At 38.1% G+C, this 20,614-nt stretch overlaps 1 protein-coding gene across 11 annotated transcripts in view; it reads left to right on the top strand.

Annotated features, from left to right (window-relative positions):
• The window catches only part of MTA3 (metastasis associated 1 family member 3), a 222,919-nt gene that overhangs the window by 177,128 nt on the left and 25,177 nt on the right, over window positions 1–20,614 (top strand). For 8 of the 11 annotated variants that reach the window (XR_006200862.1, XM_042933135.1, XM_042933137.1 and 5 more), the window contains exons 10-14: window positions 863–937; window positions 3,149–3,207; window positions 8,316–8,440; window positions 12,071–12,222; window positions 13,171–13,393. Coding sequence is in view for 10 of the 11 variants with exons in the window: in XM_042933135.1 (XP_042789069.1) it covers window positions 863–937; window positions 3,149–3,207; window positions 8,316–8,440; window positions 12,071–12,222; window positions 13,171–13,393 (634 nt within the window). In the remaining variant the exon portion in view is untranslated. The remainder of the gene's footprint in view (window positions 1–862; window positions 938–3,148; window positions 3,208–8,315; window positions 8,441–12,070; window positions 12,223–13,170; window positions 13,394–20,614) is intronic. The other 3 variants (XM_042933139.1, XM_042933131.1, XM_042933134.1) reach the window with 1 other exon arrangement.

Here is a 20,614-nt window from a genome sequence, read left to right as displayed (position 1 = left end):
TCAAGCAGACCTCTAGCTGCAGTGGGGTCTGGGAAGTACTGTTTGGATTCTCTAATCCCGATGGTGCATTAGGGCAAGTTAGCTAGAAGTCAGAGAGAGTGCTGAGTCACCTATCTGTAGAATCTGATGCAACCGCTACAAACTGTGACCGTTGACAGTCATTCGCTTGAAGGTTTGATCTATTCCCATGTGCATCTGGGATGACTGACAGATTTCCCTTTACAGAGGGAATATACTGACATATTCCTGAATATATTCTTTGGCTGTGGGTCTCCTTAGTGGGCGTTCATTTGGCCAGTTTTGAATAATTATGGAAAATAGCAAAGGGTAAGCTTCCTGTTTTTCAAATGCAAGACTACACTCAACTGTGTACTCTTTCAGAGGCTTAGGTTTTATTTTATTTATAACAAAATAGGTGAAAATAAAGCAGTTTTGGAAAAGATGAGAACGGTTACTGCAGAGACCAAACAACACCCAGTTGTAGCTGGCATCTTTGGAAGTTAAAGTAACTTGGGCTAAATCTATTTAAATGTCATTTCTAAACATTGTGCTACTTCAGTGCCACCTGTAGCCCGAGAATAACTTTCCTGAATAGGTCCTGAAATATTATCAGTCATAATGTTTATCATCTGTAACAAAATGGGAGCTGAGAAATAGACTGTTGTTTTAGAGTTTCTGACTGAATGTAACTTGTTTGGGGTACACTTTGCTAAGAATTAACTTTAGTTTTCTCAAATACTTCTCCTAGAGTGAATCTTCTGTGTGGATATTTGCCTCATTATTTTTTAAAACGTGACTTAAAAAAGAAAGCCGTTCCTACGGTAATGCCTTGTTTTCATTATCATGTTAAATATTTTTTCAGCTTCCTTGGAAATCATTGACTAGCATCATTGAATATTATTACATGTGGAAAACTACTGACCGATATGTGCAGCAGGTAATTTTCTTCATACTGCTACCAATACTATTGCATTAAAGTGAGCTTTCTTTTTAGATCTTAGTATTTCTTTTTTTTTTTTTTTTTAACGTTTATTTATTTTTGAGACAGAGAGAGACAGAGCATGAACAGGGGAGGAGCAGAGAGAGAGGGAGACACAGAATCTGAAACAGGCTCCAGGCTCTGAGCTGTCAGCACAGAGCCCGACACGGGGCTCGAACTCACGGACCGTGAGATCATGACCTGAGCCGAAGTCAGACGCTTAACCGACCAAGCCACCCAGGCGCCCCTATATCTTAGTATTTCTTAGCAATACACTTAATTTTAAATTTGTTGGCTTTCTCTTTTCTATACTGTTTTTAACATCCTTAAGATGTTGTTTTAAGATTTTAGTTCTAGTATTTTCTGACTTCAAAGTCACTATGATAAATATTTTGGAAGGATGACAAGGGGAGATAACCACTAGAGAGGCAGTATTATCCTTGCAGGTGCCTGGTGCTTTGTCTCTTTCTGAGTATAGTTGATAGGAATGGCCTAAGATGTGAGGTCATTTTATGAAGTATTAGAAATTCAGATCAATGCCATCAACCATATAGTTTGATATATTTTTAAAAAAAATTTTTTGTGTGTTTTTATTTCTTTTTGAGACAGAGAGAGACAGAGCATGAGCTGGGGAAGGGCAGAGAGAGGAGGAGACACAGAATCTGACGTGGGCTCCAGGCTCTGAGCTGTCAGCACAGAGCCTGATGCGGGGCTCGAACTCACTGTGAGATCATGACCTGAGCTGAAGTCGGACGCTTAACCGACTGAGCCACCCAGGCGCTCCCAGTTTGAGATATTTTAAAAGATCTTTTGAAAACCTCCTTAGATGACATTTGTGTCATATATACATCTTTGACCTTAACTGTTAGTCTTACTAGTTTGATGGTCTGGTAGTATGCATAAGTTTTTCTCCAAAATTATTTCTAAAAGCAGGGAATCTTTTAATTTGAGTCTTTCCTTAATGTTCCAAGTTGAGGTAAATCTCTAAATTACTTATTTTGAGTACTATTACTTTGGGGGAAAGGTACATTTTCCTTAGTGACTTCAGTCAATACTTGTTTTTAGATTCTTCTAGTCATAGGTTAGAGGTGGTAAAGAAAGGAGCAAATATATTTAACACAGACATTATTTTCCCTAAGTTATGTGATCACACAGTGACAAGTGTTGGATACTAAATGATCATAGTGAGTTGTCGAGGTCATGAATAATGAAGAGATACCCATGGCTTATTGAAAAATTTCTGGCGTCAGCATCATAATACAAAAGTGCTTATTTTAAACAACATAGGTAGAAGTGAAGACCGTGTGCTCTGGAAACTTGAATTTTTCAGGGCAAAAAAAGTCCCTTAAAGGTGGTGGAGATGATGGCATCATGAGTGGTTGAAAAGTGGTTTTTGAATTAAATTATTTCCAAAAATTTCTACTCTGTCTCTAAAAATTTTAAGTTGTCGCCTTAAATGTTTTTTTTTTTTTCTCCTCATTGAGAAAGTGGATGAATGCCTTACATTCTGTTTTGTCTTCTTTTTGGATATCTACAACATGTATTTTTTTTCCTTCCTTGCTTATATTCATTTACTGTGTTGATCATTTTCTGGAAATGATTACATAATCTTTCCCCTATTCCTTTACCTACATTTGGCTTTTAAAATCTGATGTGAGTTCAGCCAGCTTTAAAGTTTATTGCATATCTCTTAACATTTGAGGATAAATGTTTATTTAATTGTACTTGGGAGAGTTGTCTCTTTCTTTTGCATGGACCTTGGAAACTAATCATTTTTCAAAAAAAAATTTTTTTAAAGCAGAGTGTGTGTGTTTCTCCCAGAAGGGCTGTAAAGAAAGTAGAAACTAAATTTGAAAAGTAAAAATGGTTACTTGTGAGCCCTGTTTACTCACTCAGGGAGCAGTGGAAACTTCACTTGTTTACAGCTTTATTTTTAAAACCTATGTCTCAAATGTTATTAATACTTGCAGTCTGAACCTCAGAATCTAGTCAGTTGTCTTACAGAACACTGCAGTTTAACGTGCACAGGAAGGGAAAGGCCCTTCTTAAAATGGCAATTTGTGCGAACGATGTTTTAATATTTCATTTTCATGTGAATTTTCTAAGACAATGAAGTGGCAATAATTGTTAGCCTTGTACGTAAAATATTTTATCTGTCTTTTGAATTAGAAACGTCTAAAGGCAGCAGAAGCTGAGAGTAAACTGAAACAAGTGTATATCCCAACTTAGTAAGTAATGGAAATCTTTTTAAATATTTGTCATGGTATTAATTCTATCAAAACAAAATATGTAATTGTGGTCAGTTTCAGCTAAATTCGGATTTCTTTGTGTATCTTATTTTCTTCCACTACAAAGCATGAGACTTGCTTTCCATTATACCACGACAGTGATTTTTTTCTTTTTTTTAGAAAGAAAATTGGCTGATGGGTGAAACCCCAAGGAGACAAAAGGACTAAAGGGAAAATAAAATACCCACAGTATACTTCTAGGAACGTTGCAGGGAAAGCATCAGAAAACTAACCTGTGAAACTCTATTACTTGAAACAAATGTGTTTCAGAAAGCTAAGCAGCTTTTGAAACTATGTTATGGAACGGAGTTTTGGGGGATGGGTAGTTCACATTGCCTTTTTGAGGGTGTTGATTTGGTGGAGGATTTTACATTGTTTGCTTGGGAGAAGGGTGAGAGAAAGCAGTAAGAACCATACTTTGTTGGATGAGTAATGAATAGATGTCAGCTGTCTCACATGGCTGGTGTTCTATCATCATTATTTTGGGGGCTTAGAAATCACTATCATATCAAAATGAATGCCGGTTTGCTTTTCATTTGCTACATTTTAAATGAATTGTAATTTTTTTTTTTTTTTTTTTTTTTTTTTTTTTTTAGATCTTTAGAGTTCGTTGTTCATTTGTTCAGGAAAATTTGGTTTATCAAGCACCTAGTGCTATACTAGGTTCTTTGGGGTTTAAAATGAAATTTTTTCAAAGTGCTATCTACTGCTCCAAGATTTTTCTCACTCTGTGTTTAGTGTAGTTGTTTTATACATAGCATTTTGTTTATTGAATTTTGATATATTAATACATATTTATATATATGTATGAGGCCTCATAGACCATGAATTGTGATTTTTTTTAATGATTTTTTTATCTCAAGGCAGATAACATGTAATTGACAGGATTCATAATTTTTATTCAGAGAGGTAATGTCCCTTCTGCAGTAGTTTCCAGTATTTTAGGATATTTTATTTGAGTAATTGGTAAAAGAGCGACTCCCCAAAGAGAACAGTGTTATGATTCATGTGTCAGATTTTCAGAGACAAGTGTGGCAGCTTTCTTGTGCGTTGTGGTGCTGTCACAGCAAAGGAAAAGTACGTTTAGCCAGTTTTCACCTACTAACCCAGATAATTGTTTCTGTTATGTTTTGCATTGACTTTGTGGGAGTCTCAATTTAAGTCAAAGGCCAGCACGCTCTAGTCTGCAGGCCATATCTGACCCGACGCCTGTTTTTGTAAAGAAAGTGTGGTTGGAACACACCCATACTCATTCATTTATGTGTTGTTTATGTCTGCTTTCGTGCTTCAGTGGCAGCGTTCAGTGGTTTTGACAGAAATTGTAATACCCACGGAACTTAAAATATTTACAATGCCAACCTGATCTAAGTGAATGGTTTTTGAAGATCACGACAGTTTCTAGTCATAACTTGAAAAAAAGTTACATAAATCTTTATCTAAATAGAAGGTATGAAGTTACAGTGAGTTGGATAAGAATCTGAGTCCTTTGACGAATTTCACAATTAACTGTGAAATCGAGTATTTTGAAACAAATAATAGATTGAGAATTACGTTATGCTATCATTCTTTTGAGCCTGGCAGGCTTCTATATGCAGAGCACTTTGTTCAGTACTAGAGATAGAAAGGTTAAGAAGACAGGCTTCATTCTAGTGTGGGGAAGACAGATGCCAAACAGTTACCTAGTGTGACAAGTACTGTAATGGAGAAGAACAGAATAGCTTTTATGAGAATTTACACCAGGGGACCAGACTCTGTTGATGCTGACAGGCAAGATTCCTTGTGGAAGTGAGTTTGAATGAACTCTGGAGGAGGAAGAAGAATTAACCAGTTGGTACAGGCTTTCCAGGTCAAGGGGATCCTGAGATTGGAAGGGGCAGAACATAGTTTAGGAGCCGAGAGAAAGGCAGTAGAGCTTTTATAAAGAGACTGGTGAGGTATGGGAGGCAGGTATGGTCGGCAGGGGCCAGGGTTTACCCATCTGATGAACAGTGGAAATGGATTTTAAACAGGAAAGTGTCATGACCAAATTTGTACTTTAAGACCACTGGCTATATTTTGGAAAACGGTTTGGGGAAGGGGAGTAATAGTGGATGTAAGGAGACCAATTTTGAAGTTCTTAGAGAAGAAAGATGACAGTAGCTTGACCTGGGGTTGTGGCCCTGGAAATGGTCTACCACTTGGAGGTGATTGACTTGTATGGAGGGGCAGAGGGGAAATATCAAGCTAGAGTCCCAGATTTCTGGCCAGCACAACAAGGTGGGTTACTGTGTTCTTCGCCAAGCTAAGACGCTGGCAGAGAAGCAAGTTAGGTCATTCTGAATTTGCTCTATCCCAAAAGGAGGTGTTGAATATGATGTTGGATATATTGGTCTTAAGCTCAGGGGAGAGTTTTGCGCTAGAGATAGAAATTTGAGCTCCATCAGCATATAATATTGTGTTTGAAACCATGGATGAGCTTTATTCGGAGGAAGAATAAGATAAAAGGGTCTTGGACCAAGCTTGAGGAAATCCAGAATTTCAATAAAGTAGGACAGCAAGGTGTGTGCATTATCACAAAAGCTGAGAGAGGAGTGTATTTCAAGGAGGGAAAGAGATTAATTAATTATGTCAGATGTTGATGAAAAATAGCCTGGGAATTTAGCAACATGGAGGTGGGTCACTGGTCATCCATAATGTAATGGTGAAGACTGCATATGAACTAAGGAACTGCAGACAGGACTAGCAGCACTCAACGAAACTGGCTGGAAAGGTCAGTTGAGAGAGCTCTTTGAGGGGCTGGTTGGAAAAGAGTAACAGGTTTTTTTGATTGTTTTGTTTTTTTAATGTTTATTTTTGAGAGAGAGCAAGGGGGGCAGGGAGGGGCAGAGAGAGAGGGAGACACAGAATCCAAAGCAGGCTCCAGGCTCTGAGTTGTCAGCACAGAGCCCGACACAGGGCTTGAACTCATGAACCGTGAGATCATGACCTGAGCTGAAGTTGGATGCTTAACCAACTTAGCCACCCAGGCGCCCCGGGAGTTTTTGAAGTAGGAGAAATAGGTTTACATGACCATGAGTAGGGTCCAGGAAAGAGAATTGAATGTACAAAATTCTCAGGAGGGCACTAGGGGTAGAATCTGGAATACAGATGAGGGAAGAGAGGTTTGGGTATTAGATTAAAGGGCAGTTTCATATAATGCAGCTTTAAAAACTTTTTTTGGTATGTTTGTCTTAGAGTAAGTTTATTCAAATGGTCGCATTGACCTCGTTGGTCACCTGAGAATTAACCTGTAGGTACTTGAATTTGCAGAACTAATTTTAAGTGATTCACACATCTATATTCATTGAGTCTTTGCACACTTGTTCTCCTTTTACAGTTATAATGAAGATCAGTGATTTATTCAGTCAAATAACATTCAAAATTCAATTGAACAACTAAAATTGTGTTTGCTTAAGGCAGCTCAATTGTGAATTTGTATTAGCTCTTTTTTAACACATATATTTAGCCCGGGTTTAAATGTCAGAAATTTTCATATTTGGGGGGAAGCCTTCTGATACCAGTCATTTGATTTAAGGGGCCATCACTTCTATCTATATATAGTAGATTTTTTAAAATTGAATATTATTACACACCCTTAGAAATCTTAGTCATTATAAATCACCACTTTTAGTTGTATATGTTTTCAGCTGCAAACTTTAAGAAGAAAAATGCATTCTGTCTTGTTTAAAATATGTTTTAAAAAACGAATTGTCTTGAAAACACATTGCTGGCACAGGTTAGAAGTGTAAATAATAGCCCTGTTACAGAATAGGGACCTCAGTGCACACGGAGTTAAATGATTTCTTCTGGGGTGGCAGAGAGGTATCACCTAAGAGTTACAGTACCAATGCCAGAAAGAAATCGTAATTTGCCATCAGGCCAAGTTTATACAATAGGCTTTCACTGGTAAATGGAATTGAACAAACAGAGAACAGCAAAGAGGAAACTCCTGAGCCAACTCTGTGTTGAAACTCCAAGTGTGTTGTTAATTGTGAACTCTCATTATTTCAGTAGCTGTGGGGACATAGACTATAATCTGCATTTAGTCATTCAGCATTCATTGCTGACAAATAGTTGGCCACTTTATTTATTTTGCTTGTCTTCTGTCTAGTAAATAGAAGTGGAAGCTCCTCTAGAATGAAAGCTTCTTGAGGTCAGGCACTTTTGTTTACGAGGCACTGAATAAATATGTTTAATGAACTATGAGTTTATTGAGAACATGTCATGTGCACCTGTGTTGTATTCTTAGGCCCGGCTTTATAAGCAGGGGAATTAGCTTACCCTACACGGGGAAAAGTTAGCCGTGTTTGCACAGTAAGTACAAGGTAATCTGGGCTACCTATTTCTAAGGAAGGATGGCCTGGGAAATTTTCATGTAGATACTTGATAGGTGTCTCCTTTTTCCTCTTCCTAAAATTTTTTCTTAAAAGGAAAAACTCAAAATAAATTGTGTTGGCTTTCCTAATTTAAAGTGCTATTGTAGTCTTCCTCATAAAAATTGAAATGTAGCAGTAGAAATTATTATCATAACCGGTTAAATCTCCTGAAATGCCAACAGCTTCCACTCAAGAGCCAACAATGCACAGAGTCTGCAGCTTTCACACCTGCAGCAGGGATGGCACAGTGGTTTTCTCTAAACACAACACTCTGCTTTGGCTTCATTTATTTGACCCCAAAAATTATCTTTTATTCTTAGGAGACTTCATGATAATAAAGCTTCATGTAATAAAGCTTAGGAACTTGTATCTTTTAAAAGCAGCAGAAGGTGTTCTAAGGAAATTGTATTTGGATGGAGAAGAGCCAATGGCCCTATTTATTTTCTATCAGGCATAAGAGATTGGTTTTTACAGGGCCTTGTTTTGCAAAAATGAATGGTTTGAGTTCATTTTAACACCTTATTTTTACCAGCTTATTTCTTATTTACTAAACCTTCAGATGTTTATATGTAGTTAAGTCGACGATGAGATACAGAGACTTTTGCCTTGTTATACAAGTCATTTTTATCACCTCCCTTTATATTTCATTGAAAGCAGCAAACCAAATCCCAACCAAATATCCGCCAGCAATGGCAAACCTGGTGCCGTGAATGGAGCCGTGGGGACCACATTCCAGCCACAGAACCCCCTCCTAGGGCGAGCCTGTGAGAGCTGCTACGGTAAGAGTTCTCCAGCAGGCCTTTCTTCTCTCCTTGAGGCACATTTGCGGTGGCATTGAGGGGTGGGGGGTGTCCTTTCACGGTGCTGCTCAGAGAGCAGCGGAACGAATACATGCCCGTCTGCCTGAACGCTGTATTTCACTATTGAGTTTCCTTTGCTTTGCTCCTGTGGAGTCCTGTGTTGGTTGAGTATTCCGCAGCCGTGTTTGCTAAGCCGCAGAGTGGTTATTAGCTTTGTGCAAGCCACAGCCCCACAGAATATAGCAAATCCAATTTTGGAGTTTCTTAGTACACTTTGACAAATTAAAGGCTCCAGAAAATCCTGTCAGAAAGACCTGTGTGTGGATAAACTGCTATTTCTAATCCTCAGACCAGGTTCCCTCAGAATGCACTGGTTTGGGAGATGCTGTTCTAGGGTGTTTGCTTTTGCTTTCAGGGCCCCAGTATATTTATTGGTGTTTATCCATGTCAAAACCTGTCAGACACTGACAGACATTATATTTGACCCGGATGTTAAATTGGTTTGGTGAGATGAAGTAATTGGTACACTTTTGGTTTTTTTTATCTTGCCTTTTTTTTTTTTTTTTTTTTTTTTTTTGGTTTACTGTGTGTGTGTGTGTTTTAAGATTTTTTTTTTTTTAAGTAATCTCTACACCCAACATGGAGCTCATACTCACAGCCCTGAGGTAAAGGGTCTCATGCTGTACCAACTGAGCCAGCCAGGCACCCCTCACTTTTTATATTTTTACATTATTTAAAATCTTGACGCGCCTGGATGTCTCAGTTGGTTGGGTGTCTGACTCTTGATTTCAGTTCAGGTCATGATCTGTTCGTGAGATGGACCCTCAAGTCAGGCTCTTCTGCTCTGACAGTGTGGAGCCTGCTTGGGATTCCCTTCTTTCTCTCTGCCTCTCCCCTAAGCGCGTGAGCATTCTCTCTCTCTCTTTCTCTCTCTCTCTCTCTCTCTCTCTCAAAATAAATAAAATTTACAAAATAAAATCTCAAACAACCACATAATCTCTTAATGGACATTAGTGACATTATAATCTATATTTCCTTACAGTCAAAGTGGCCTGGAAGGGAAAGAAACTAATTTTATTGAAAGGCTACTCGGTGCCCAGTTTTTGTCTCTCAGCAGCTCTTTGGAAGGATAAACATAGCTTACTGCCCTCAGGACGTAGGAATGAAGAACACTTGTGCCTCTGCTCCATACTCTACGCCAAGCTTCAGCATTAGAAAAATACTTCTATTTATTTATTTTTTAAGATTCAAAGTCTAGAAAAGACTTTTAAAACTAGGTCATATAATTATCTTACCTGAAACCAAGGAAAGTGTGAGTCAAATTGCCAACTTCATAGAAATGGTACATGCCTAACCATTTCTCGGTACCACGGAAGCACAAAAGGGAATTGTTTTGGGAATATTAGATTCTTCTGGTCAAAATTTTCTATGTGTTGCATCATGGATGCCTTTGAATTGGAAACTCTTAGATATTGAAGTTTATGTATATTTAAATGAAAATAAAAATCCTACAAACAAATTGGGGCTTAATCTGTCTTTTTTTTTTTGACAAAGAGAGAGACAGAGCATGAGCAGGGGAGGGGCAGAGAGAGAGAGAGAGACGGACATACAGAATCTGAAGCAGGCTCCAGGCTCTGAGCTGTCAGCACAGAGCCCGACGCAGGGCTTGAACTTGTGAACCGCGAGATCATGACCTGAGCTGAAGTCAGCCGCTCAACCGACTGAGCCACTGAGGCACCCCTAATCTGTCTTACCCCTTTTAGACTCATGTAGTCTCACATATCCCTTAAAATAATTATTCTGTCATTTTTATGCGTGTATGAAAAATAAGCAGTTTTTATTTTCTAATATTTTTATAGACTCCTTAAGTAATATTTATCACAAAATGTATCTTATACATGTAAAATTTATCTTTATATGGTGTTTTCTTTTTGTCACTTTTTAATTTGAGTTAATTATGCAAGGGGAAAGATGTTTGTTGATAAACATTAAAATGACATGGCATGAGTAAAAATGTATCTTTAAATATGAGTGAAATTTCATATTCAGAATCCAAAATAGGTCCATGCCTAATATTTAGGATTCTTAAAATTCGTGTTAATAAAAATCAACTTATTTGACTTAAATGTTTCAAATTATAAAAGGGAAGGTCCTGCTATCTGCAAGGAGTCCACCAGAAATAACACGTGATATGTATACAGTATTATTCTCAATAAACTGAGAAGGACTTTGGGGCACCTTTGGTGGCTTAGTTGGTTGAGTGTCTGACTTTTGATTTTAGGCTCAGGTCATGATTCTAGGATCATGGGATCAAGCCTCATGTCAGGCTCTGTGCTGAGTGTAGAGCCTGCTTCAGATATTCTCTCTCTCTCTCTGTCTCTCTCCTCTTCCTCCTCTCTGCCTCTCTCTTTCTCCCCTCCCTCCCTCTCCCCCACTTGCACTCTCTCTCTCTCTCTGAAATAAAAATTTTTAAAAAACAACAACTAAGAAGCAGTTTGATTATAATGGTCAGTATATTTTATCTTTTTGATATTGACTTGTGAGGTGTTATTTGACACCTTGATATGCTATTTGAACATTTTGACCTGATGAAGGTGACTTGCAAGAGGAAGAGTATTCCAAGGCAAACTCACAGAATTATAATAATTTTTATGTACCTCATTAACTTAATGTTTCAGTGTCAGTGTTTTCTGTCTTAAACTTCTCATCCATTGTGAGAATAGAATACTTTAAATGTCATGTGGCAGTAATTCAAACTGCATAACAAAACCGACACAGGCTTGCAGTGTTTAGCTAAGTGATAAATCAGCCGAGTTATTAGGTCTTAAGCATTCTGTGATCTTGGCTGCTATGCTCACTTGATCTGGACTTACAGTTTTGAAAGGTATTCTGTTTTGAAAGGGAGAAATATTAAAATAATTATTTTGCTCATTGATTAAAATAATGAAATGGAAAACAGATACCTATTTCATTCTTTTTTTAAGTTTGAGAGAGAGAAAGAGAGAAGGGAGAGAGATAATCCCAAGTAGGCTCCATGCTGTGAGCTCCATCTCATGAACTGTGAGACCATGACCTGAGCCAAAATCAAGAGTTGGACCTTAACCAACTGAGCCACCCAGTTGCCCCCCATACCCATTTCTGACAGATTCCTGCCCTAATCACTGGGGCCCCTCTGAGCACCTTAAACTCTGAGGTAGTTTCTGAACCATCAATTTGGAAACCTAGATTTAGACTTTAAACATTAATCTAATAATAATGATCTTTCTGGTAACTTATTTCCAGAAATGTACACAGTAGAGAGTATTTTTAATCAACAAAACTCCCTCAGTGATAGCACAGCATATTATATAGGATACTTCATCTAATAGCCTCTTTTAACAGGAGCCACAGACACTCATATATATAGAAATAAAAGGTTTAATGGATTCTGAATCTTGAAAACTACATGTGTGTATTAGACTTTTATGTTTGGGTGGACTGGGGAAAGAAAAATAACATTGTAAGCTAAATATGGCTTTGGAATATTTTTTAAAATATTTGATGGTAGGTGTATTAATGTTACAAATTATATAGCATTCTTTGTTTTTTCTATTTTTCCTCTATCTTTAGCTACACAGTCTCATCAGTGGTATTCTTGGGGCCCACCTAATATGCAGTGTAGATTGTGTGCAACCTGTTGGCTCTATTGGAAAAAATACGGAGGCCTGAAAATGCCCACCCAGTCAGAAGAAGAGAAGTTATCTCCCAGCCCAACTACAGAGGTATATGAGCAATAGTCTTTTATGTTGAGAAATGTCATTTCAATGGCTAGGTCACTCCTTGGAAACAGAAGTACAGTATAGGATCACTTAAAAACAAACAAAGCTGTTTTTTATAACTAAACATAGCACCACAAGATATAAGGTGGGTGTGGAGAGAGAGGCAGGGACATATCAGATTTTTTCAGGTATTCAAAATATTGGTCTTGTGTGATTACTCAGACAAAAGAACAATGTGTGTGGGAGGTGTTAGCATAAGTAGAAAGCTTGCAAATTTAATGTTTTAAGTGCTTTTTTGAAAACAGTTTGCAACCTTTGAATACTGTTGAAACTATGCCTTACTACATAAAGTAATAAATACAAATTGAACCTTTTTTCTGCCCTGGGCTATCATAGAGGGACGAGAAAGTGGTATGGACTCAATCTTGAGTTGAAATACAATTTTGGTAAAATTCTTGTAGGTTGCAGATATCAGGCAATGTCTACGTCTATAGACCTATGTCTTTCAGAGGGAGACTTCTCTTTAAGGGCTAACAGGATTTCAGGACTCCTTAACTATTAAAAAAATAAGATAATTTAAAAACACCTTTGGCAACTTTTTACTGTTGCGAATGTGATTTTGGATTGTTAAGGTCCATTTAAAGACAGAAATACTGGAAAGAGTGCATTTGTGATGAACACAGGGTGATGTATGGAAGTGTGGAATCACTCTGTTGTACACCTGAAACTAATGTAACACTGTGTGTTTAAAATAAAAACTTAAAAAACAAAAATACGATCACACACCCTCCCACCTCCCCGACCCTCTTCCCAAAAGTGCATACTTTTAAATTCTCTCCTGTGGGGGTACAGTATTAAGTTCAGTGGAAAAATTTAAAATTGCCTTTTCTTTTGAGCCTGATGCAAATAGCATTCTGGTTTTCACATGTCTATTGGTGTCTGATTTTGCAGGACCCTCGTGTCAGGAGTCATGTGTCTCGCCAGGCCATGCAGGGGATGCCAGTTCGAAACACTGGGAGCCCCAAGTCTGCAGTGAAGACCCGCCAAGCTTTCTTCCTTCACACTACATATTTCACAAAATTTGCTCGTCAGGTCTGCAAAAATACCCTTCGGCTGCGGCAGGCAGCAAGACGGCCGTTTGTTCCTATTAATTATGCTGCCATTAGGGCAGAATGTAAGATGCTTTTAAATTCTTAACCTTATGTGTCGTGCTTCTGACCATTTTCTCTCCTTCTCTATCTCTCTTTTTTGTTTTTGTTTTTTTTTTTGTTCGTTTGTTTGTTTGTTTGCAATAAACATAAGTTCTTGTGTACAGCCTTTTATTTGGTTTATTTTTTTAACATTGTTTTTGTCTGCTGCCATTTGTATCATGCCAACCTGAAAAGGAGACCCTGAAATCTCTCGCAGTCCCTCTGCAGAGAGAATAGTGCCCGGCAGAGAATTGGTGGGAGGTGCCCTTGCCCAGTGAGGTTTTGTGATGGAAGTGCCTAAGAACCCTTACTGAAGAGACGCTTTCACCCGTAAGGTAGTGTCGCCATGTAATCCCTAAGGATGGCGTCACAGCGCAACTCCAGGGTTGAGACATGCAGTCTGGTCTTACCTGGCTTCGTTAGGTTTGAATAAAAGTTGCCAATTTACGCTAATTAGAAATTGCCTGTCTTTGTAAACCTCTCATTTTCCCACGAACCTTTTACAGTTCTACAGTATTATGGAAATTCACAAAGCTGCATTACAAACACCACAATTCTTTGAAGATTTAACAAATTGTAAATGAACTTGAGTGTCTGTGGGTGCATTTTCTGAACATTTGTATTTAGTTTTTATAGGCTAGTGACCATATTTGTGGCTGAGCATTCTTTCTATTTGTCCAATTTGGTTTCCATTTCATAATCATACATATATTACCGTGTAACATTTCCATGACTGTTACTCTCATTTCCAACATGTTCAGTCTTGCTTATGTTTCATTTTTTTGCTTAGAACAAAGGTTTTATATATATATCAGTGAATTGTGGGTGGTTCTGTTATTACCATGTGCCCCTAAAATGTGTCCATAATTTGTGTGTTAGGCTCTGATTCTAGCCTTGCTACATTTAGTCACATGCCTGGCGGACATGTTAGACCATGCAACTTCTTCCCCCGAAGGATGAGAAAACTTGTCTGGCTTAACAGAGAGGAAATCTTATAAACATCGAGTAGATGCTTTTTCTTTGTGAGAAAAGAAATTTATTATGAGATGTTCCATTTTGATTTAAAGAGGATATCCATTTAAGGAGTGATGATTGAAAATCATTTTTTGTTCCTAAAGGTGATTTTCAGCAGAATGGTTGAAAGGCTTTACAACTTACAGGTAAAAGCTTTACAAGGAGAAGAAAAGTGCTGTGTAAAGAGAGTGGAAAATGGTAGTACTCTCTTGAGTCCCATGGAGGGAAATTTAGCTACATTAGACTCATGTATATTTGGAACTTAGGCTGATAGGAAATTTCATGCTAGCATTTCTGAATTCATGGATTTATGCTCTTATCACTTTCTTACCCATCTTAAGAAACTGGAAAATACTTACATTCATCTAAACTGCTTAGCTGATTTAAAACACATTTATATAATTTCTTAACTAAACAGGATAATAAAACATGAGAAGAAATGAATGAAATTCTTCCATTAAAATTGGCCAGGATCCAAAATCCTGTTTGTTCCAATGAATGGAAGAGAATTCATCATCAACTAAATTGGCAGCTGAGGAAGCTTCTATTTCCCATGGCTCTTCCATTAGTCTCCCAGTAAATTTGCAGGTTTCCTTTATTTTGATTATTCTTCAGTGAAATGTATTTTTCTGTTACCTCATTTTATGTATTCTCAATTGAAAGGCCATGCTGCTAAAAAAAGTTGGGGGGAGGGGTCCAAGGTTAAATTACATGTGTTTTAATTTCTATAAACATATAGTTATAATAATAATAAAATAACAGAGTCATTTTGTGATGAGATTCAAGGAGCATATTTTATTGTGTATTTTGCTTCATTGGTCAAGTTACGTATAGGATCAGATTTTCAGAATAGTTTTACCTTGAAATTTAAAATTACAAAGTTTTAGCAGCCATCTATTTTTTTTTTTTTTTTTTCAGACAGGCAACTAATGAACTCTTCTAGCGTCTAATTGATTCTTACACCATCTTCTCCCTTCTTATATGTACCTTGTTAAAACCTCCTCAGCAGGTCCTTGATCTTGGCTTGTTACAGAGAAAATGAGATGTTAATAACCTGATGTCTGGAGGCAACCATGTCTTTGGTCCAGTGGGAATGTATAGGTGTATTTATGTTTTTAGTAAGCTTTCCTTGGTTTCTCAAGGGCAATGGTGACCCCCCCCATCCCTCCTCAAAAAAAGTTAAGAATCCCTATGATGCAGTATGGATGTACTTTCAGATCAGATGAAAGTCTGTAATTCTATAGATATTGATGGATCAAGAGCTCTCGTTGATGCATTTTAGAATAATTCTTCATAATATTTCGAAGGTAAATCGTTTCCCTTGGAAACTTGAGAGTTCTAAGCATTGTACAAGCTGACCCTTCCCATGGCTTCTGGCTTTGGCAACCCCATCATCACAGACAGTGTCCTAGCCAGAGTTCATGGGGTGACAGACTGCATAAGAGTGAAGTGAAGAGCTAATGAGATAAATTCTCAGATGGTGCAGATCATAATCGTAACTTGGTGCTTAACAAGTTGATCCTTTTAGAGAAAATGTTTTTGGGTTTTTTTTGTTTGTTTTTTTGGGGTTTTTTTATTATTAAAATAGCACCCTCTGGCCTTTATTTTCATTAAGAAAACTATTAAAACGGTAGAGTAAAAAGGGGAATCTTTGTATATCCATAAAGTATCACAGAGAAAATGTAAGAAGTAATAGTATCTGTGGGAAGGGAAACTGGGAGGCTAAGGCAAAGGTGTGGAGAGGAGACTTCCTCCTGTTTATCCTTTTATACGTTTTCACCTTTGAGCCCTGGGAGTACATTTCCTATTTTAAAAAACAATTTTAAAAACTTAAGTATATAGTATGATCAACATGTTTAAAAATATATACATATGAGATCTATAGAGAGAGGGTGATTTTTTATTTTTATTTTTTAAGTTTATTTATTTTGAAAGACAGAGAGTAAGCAGGGGAGGGGCAGAGAGAGAATCCCAAGCAAGCTCCGCACTATCATCGCAGAGCCTGATATGGGGTCGGAACTCATGAACTATGAGATCATGAACAAAATTGGATGCTCAACCAACTGAGCCATCCAGGCACCCCAGAAGGTGATTTTTTTAAAAAACCAAATTCCCCCAAATATCTATTTGTTTAATAATACACTTAAAAAAATTTTTTTAATATTTATATTTGAGAGGGAGAGAGACCACGTGAGTGGGGGGAGGGGCAGAGAGAGTGACAGAATCCGAAGCAGACTCCAGGTTCTGAGTTGTCAGCACAGAGCGCAACTTGGGGCTCGAACTCACGAGCCACGAGATCATGACCTGAGCCAAAGTCGGACACTTAACCAACTGAGCCACCCAGGTGCCCCGATGATACACCTTTATATGTAAATATATAATAAGTCCATGACTTAGTACTTACTAACATTTACTATTACTTATTACTAACGTTAATACACAATGCCTCAGCCAGTTCTACCACATAGATAGTGCTATTAAACATGGACTGGTAGACCAAAAACCAAAACGTTGCAGAAAGAGAAGTACTGTGTCCTTGACAAGATTTGCAGACCAACAGCATGGGTTGCCAAGTTTCAGACAGCCTGTCTCTTCTCCCCCTTGACACCCCACCCCACCCAGTAAGAAAGCCACAGTATGATAATGGTGTTCCTCCTTTGTTAATGCCATCAGACGTTACCACTGAGCTCCCCGATGATTTTATCAAAGATTTATAAAATCACCCAACACCTGATGAGCACAGGGTTACTGCTTGAGATTCAGGATCCTCAGAAACTGAGGTTTCTATGAGCAGCATTCCATAGATAAAGCTAAAGTGCCAAGGGGAGCGGGTCCAAGCAGTTGACCTGCCACCTTGGTAGCTTGCGTGGGTGACTCACTGGTTTGTGACTTGAATGACCATCATTCCCTAGTATGACACTCCTCGAGAGACACCTGGAGCCACTTTTGTATGTTTGAAGGTGCTAATTCAACTTTGGAAGTATCCCAAGGGCCTGTATTCAGAAGCTTTCAATATATATTTTATGAGTTTTTTCCCTAGGGATTTCTCAGCAAAAGTTTATATAAAGTTGTGTGAAATTTTCAAATTCCAGTATTAGGAGAGAATAGTTTTGGTATTTGGGGTAGTTTATTTGTAATAAAAATTTATTTCTGAATGGACACTTTAAATTTTTCTAAAGATACAAAAGTGGTTACAAATCTTACTGTCATTCCCGTTTCTACCACCTTCAGAGTGTAAATGTTGTCATAGCATGTAAAGTATCCAGAGATATTCTGTGTATCTATACCAGTCTAAGGAGGTGTATTCCTTTTGTGTTTTAATACAGATGTTAATGTCCACATTGTTCTGCACCTGGCTTTTTTTAATTTTTAATTTTATTTTTTAGAGACCGTGAGGGGTTCCTGGATGGCTCAGTCAGTTAAGCATCCAGCTTTGGCTCAAGGCATGATCTCACGGTTCATCATGAGTTTGAGCCCCACATCGGGCTCTCTGCTGTCAGCGCAGAGCCCATTTCAGATCCTCTGTCTCCCTCTGTCTCTGCCTCTCTACTCCCCCATCTCAAAAATAAATAAACATTAAAAAAGAAAACAACTAGCTACAGCAAGCAGGGGAGAGGGGAAGAGGGAGGGGTGGGTAGAGAGAGAATCTCAGGCAGGCTCCATGCTCAGCACAGAGCCCTACACGGGACTTGATCCCATGACCCTGGGATTGTGACCTGAGCCAAAATCAAGGGTCAACACTCAATAAACATAATCTGTTGTATGTTTATTTTAACCAGTTTTCTATTAAACAGATTTTTAGGTTATTTCCATTTATTTTCTGTTATGTAATGTTGCAACAAATATCCTTATGCAGATAGCATTTCATACTAATGTGTGAAATGTGCATGTAGGTTACAGGACCTCTAAAAGTAGAACATCTGGGTCAAAGAACATGCCTTTGAGATTTTAATAGTCACTACCCAGTAACCTTTAGAAAAACTATGATTTGAGCTCCCACCCACGATATGCAGAGAATGCCTGTTTCTCTAGAACCTTGCCATCAGTGTTATTCATCTTTGAAACCCTTGACTAGTTGACAGGTGACACGTAAGTTATATTAGTTTGCATTTCTCATTTTGAATGAGGTAGAAATATTTGCATATATTTGAAAACCATTTGTATTTCCTTTTCTGTCAACTGTTTTTGCCCCTGGCCTGTTTTCTATTAGAAGTCTTACTGACTTGTGAGAACTTTTATATTTTAAGGAAGTTAGCTCTTGATCTGTGATAAATGGTGCAAATATTTTCCTCCATTTTGCCTTTGACTTTGTTTATGATGAATTTGTCAAGCAGATTTTTTTTTTAAACATAGTTGAATTTATCATTTCTTTTAATGGCACCTAGGTTTTGCGTCTTCTTTACAAAATGCCTGGGTGGCTCATTTGGTTAAGCATCTGACTCTTGATTTCAGCGCAGGTCATGATCTCACAGTTTGTGGTTTGAACCCCATGTAGGACTCTGCGCTGACAGTGCGAGGCCTGCTTGGAATTCTTTCTCCCTCTCTCTCCACTTCTCCCTGCTTGCTCACTGTCTCAAAAATAAATAAACATTAAGAAAGAAAGAAAAAGAAAGGAAAGAAAGAAAAAGAAAGAAAGAGAAAAAGAGAAAGAAAGAAAAAGAAAGGAAGGAAGGAAGGAAGGAAGGCAGGAAGGGAGGAAGGAAGGAAGGAAGGAAGGAAGGAAGGAAGGAAGGAAGAGAAAAGGAAATAAATGTCTTTGCAGGGTCGCCTAGGTTGCTCAGTTGGTTGGGTGTCAGACTCTTGATCTCAGCTCAGGTCTTGATCTCTGGGTCATGAGTTCAAGCCCCATGTTGGGCTCCACGCTGGGCAGGAAGCTTTCTTATAAATACATAAAAATAGAAATGCTTTTGCAATTCCTTTAAGAAAATTCTGAGTGGTTTTATTTTGACAGCAGTCTTGGAAGCCCATGTGAGATGTTTTTGTGAAGTTTAATTCAGTGTGTACTTTTTGTAGTTTTTCTATTTTATTCCCTCCCCCAACCATCACACACACACACACACACACACACACATTTCCAAAACATTTTAGAAAAATGACCATGAGTTGCAATAAAAGCAATAGTGTTTTTCTAGGTTTACCTCAAGGAGATGCAACTCTAGGAAGCCAAAGAAATGTGCCTGTGTGCAACCAAGTGATTTGAGTGAGGAGCCCATGTTCTCCCTCTTTCTGGGAAAATTTTTATTCCTTCTGGGTTCTTTGGGCATTTCTCAGGCAGCTTGTTTTATTTATGCACTTTTAACGCATCCTAATGAATGCTCTGTGTTTCAGTAGAGTTAGGTGAATAATTTGAGAGCCAGGACCAACTGACAAGTGGCACCACCGGCCTGCTCTTGAGTGCAGACCAAGATTCTGTTTAACCAACTCACGTGTGGACCCGATAATCCTATGTTTATGATCATTCCCTTGGGGCAGAAGGTATTTTTCCCATGCATATTCAGAGTGTATCACTGAATGCGTGCAGTTGTGACGTCAAACAGTAACTAGCTAGTTTTAGCACTTTTGATCCTGATTTCCTCATCGTTGAGACTGAGAATTCTTGCCACCAACTACTTTCTTTTAAAACATACTGGCGATTAGTGATCCTTCTAAAGAGCTTTGATCCCCCACTCAGGTGCTCTGTAAATTGTCACTTGGCACATCACATCATTAATCCTACTGATTTAATGAGAAATTAAAAGCAGATTAGTTTAATTTCAAATGAAATATCTTTAGTATTGTGCTGGTGACCCCTTTGATAGGCTGTCCATTCTGTTGATTCTTGTCAAGGTGATAGTCCTTTGGGAGTCCAGAAGCTGCAGCCACATTGGCAGTTTTCCTTTGGGCCTTATCCACGGGAACAAAGTGTGAAGTTAGTCATATTACTGGTAATACAACGATTGCCTTTGTCCAAAACACAGAGGAAGTACCAGGCTGATTCATTCAAGCTTTCTTTCCTTAATAAAAAAAATAAAATTTTCTCTTGTCCTCATCCCAAGTCTAACTTGAAATTTGTGTGAATTAGCAATATTATGAAGGAATTACTTAGTATTAAATACTAGTGATTTGGCAGGTATTTGGTCCCTGCAGGGTTTGTGCTACCTTTTTTTTTTTTAATGTTTATTTATTTGGGGGAGGGGGGAGGGGCAGAGAGA

This window comes from Panthera leo, chromosome A3 (assembly GCF_018350215.1).
Source record: "Panthera leo isolate Ple1 chromosome A3, P.leo_Ple1_pat1.1, whole genome shotgun sequence".
Taxonomy (NCBI): domain Eukaryota; kingdom Metazoa; phylum Chordata; class Mammalia; order Carnivora; family Felidae; genus Panthera; species Panthera leo.
Note: the sequence above shows the minus strand (reverse complement) of the source record. Positions and strands in the feature narration are given on the sequence as shown.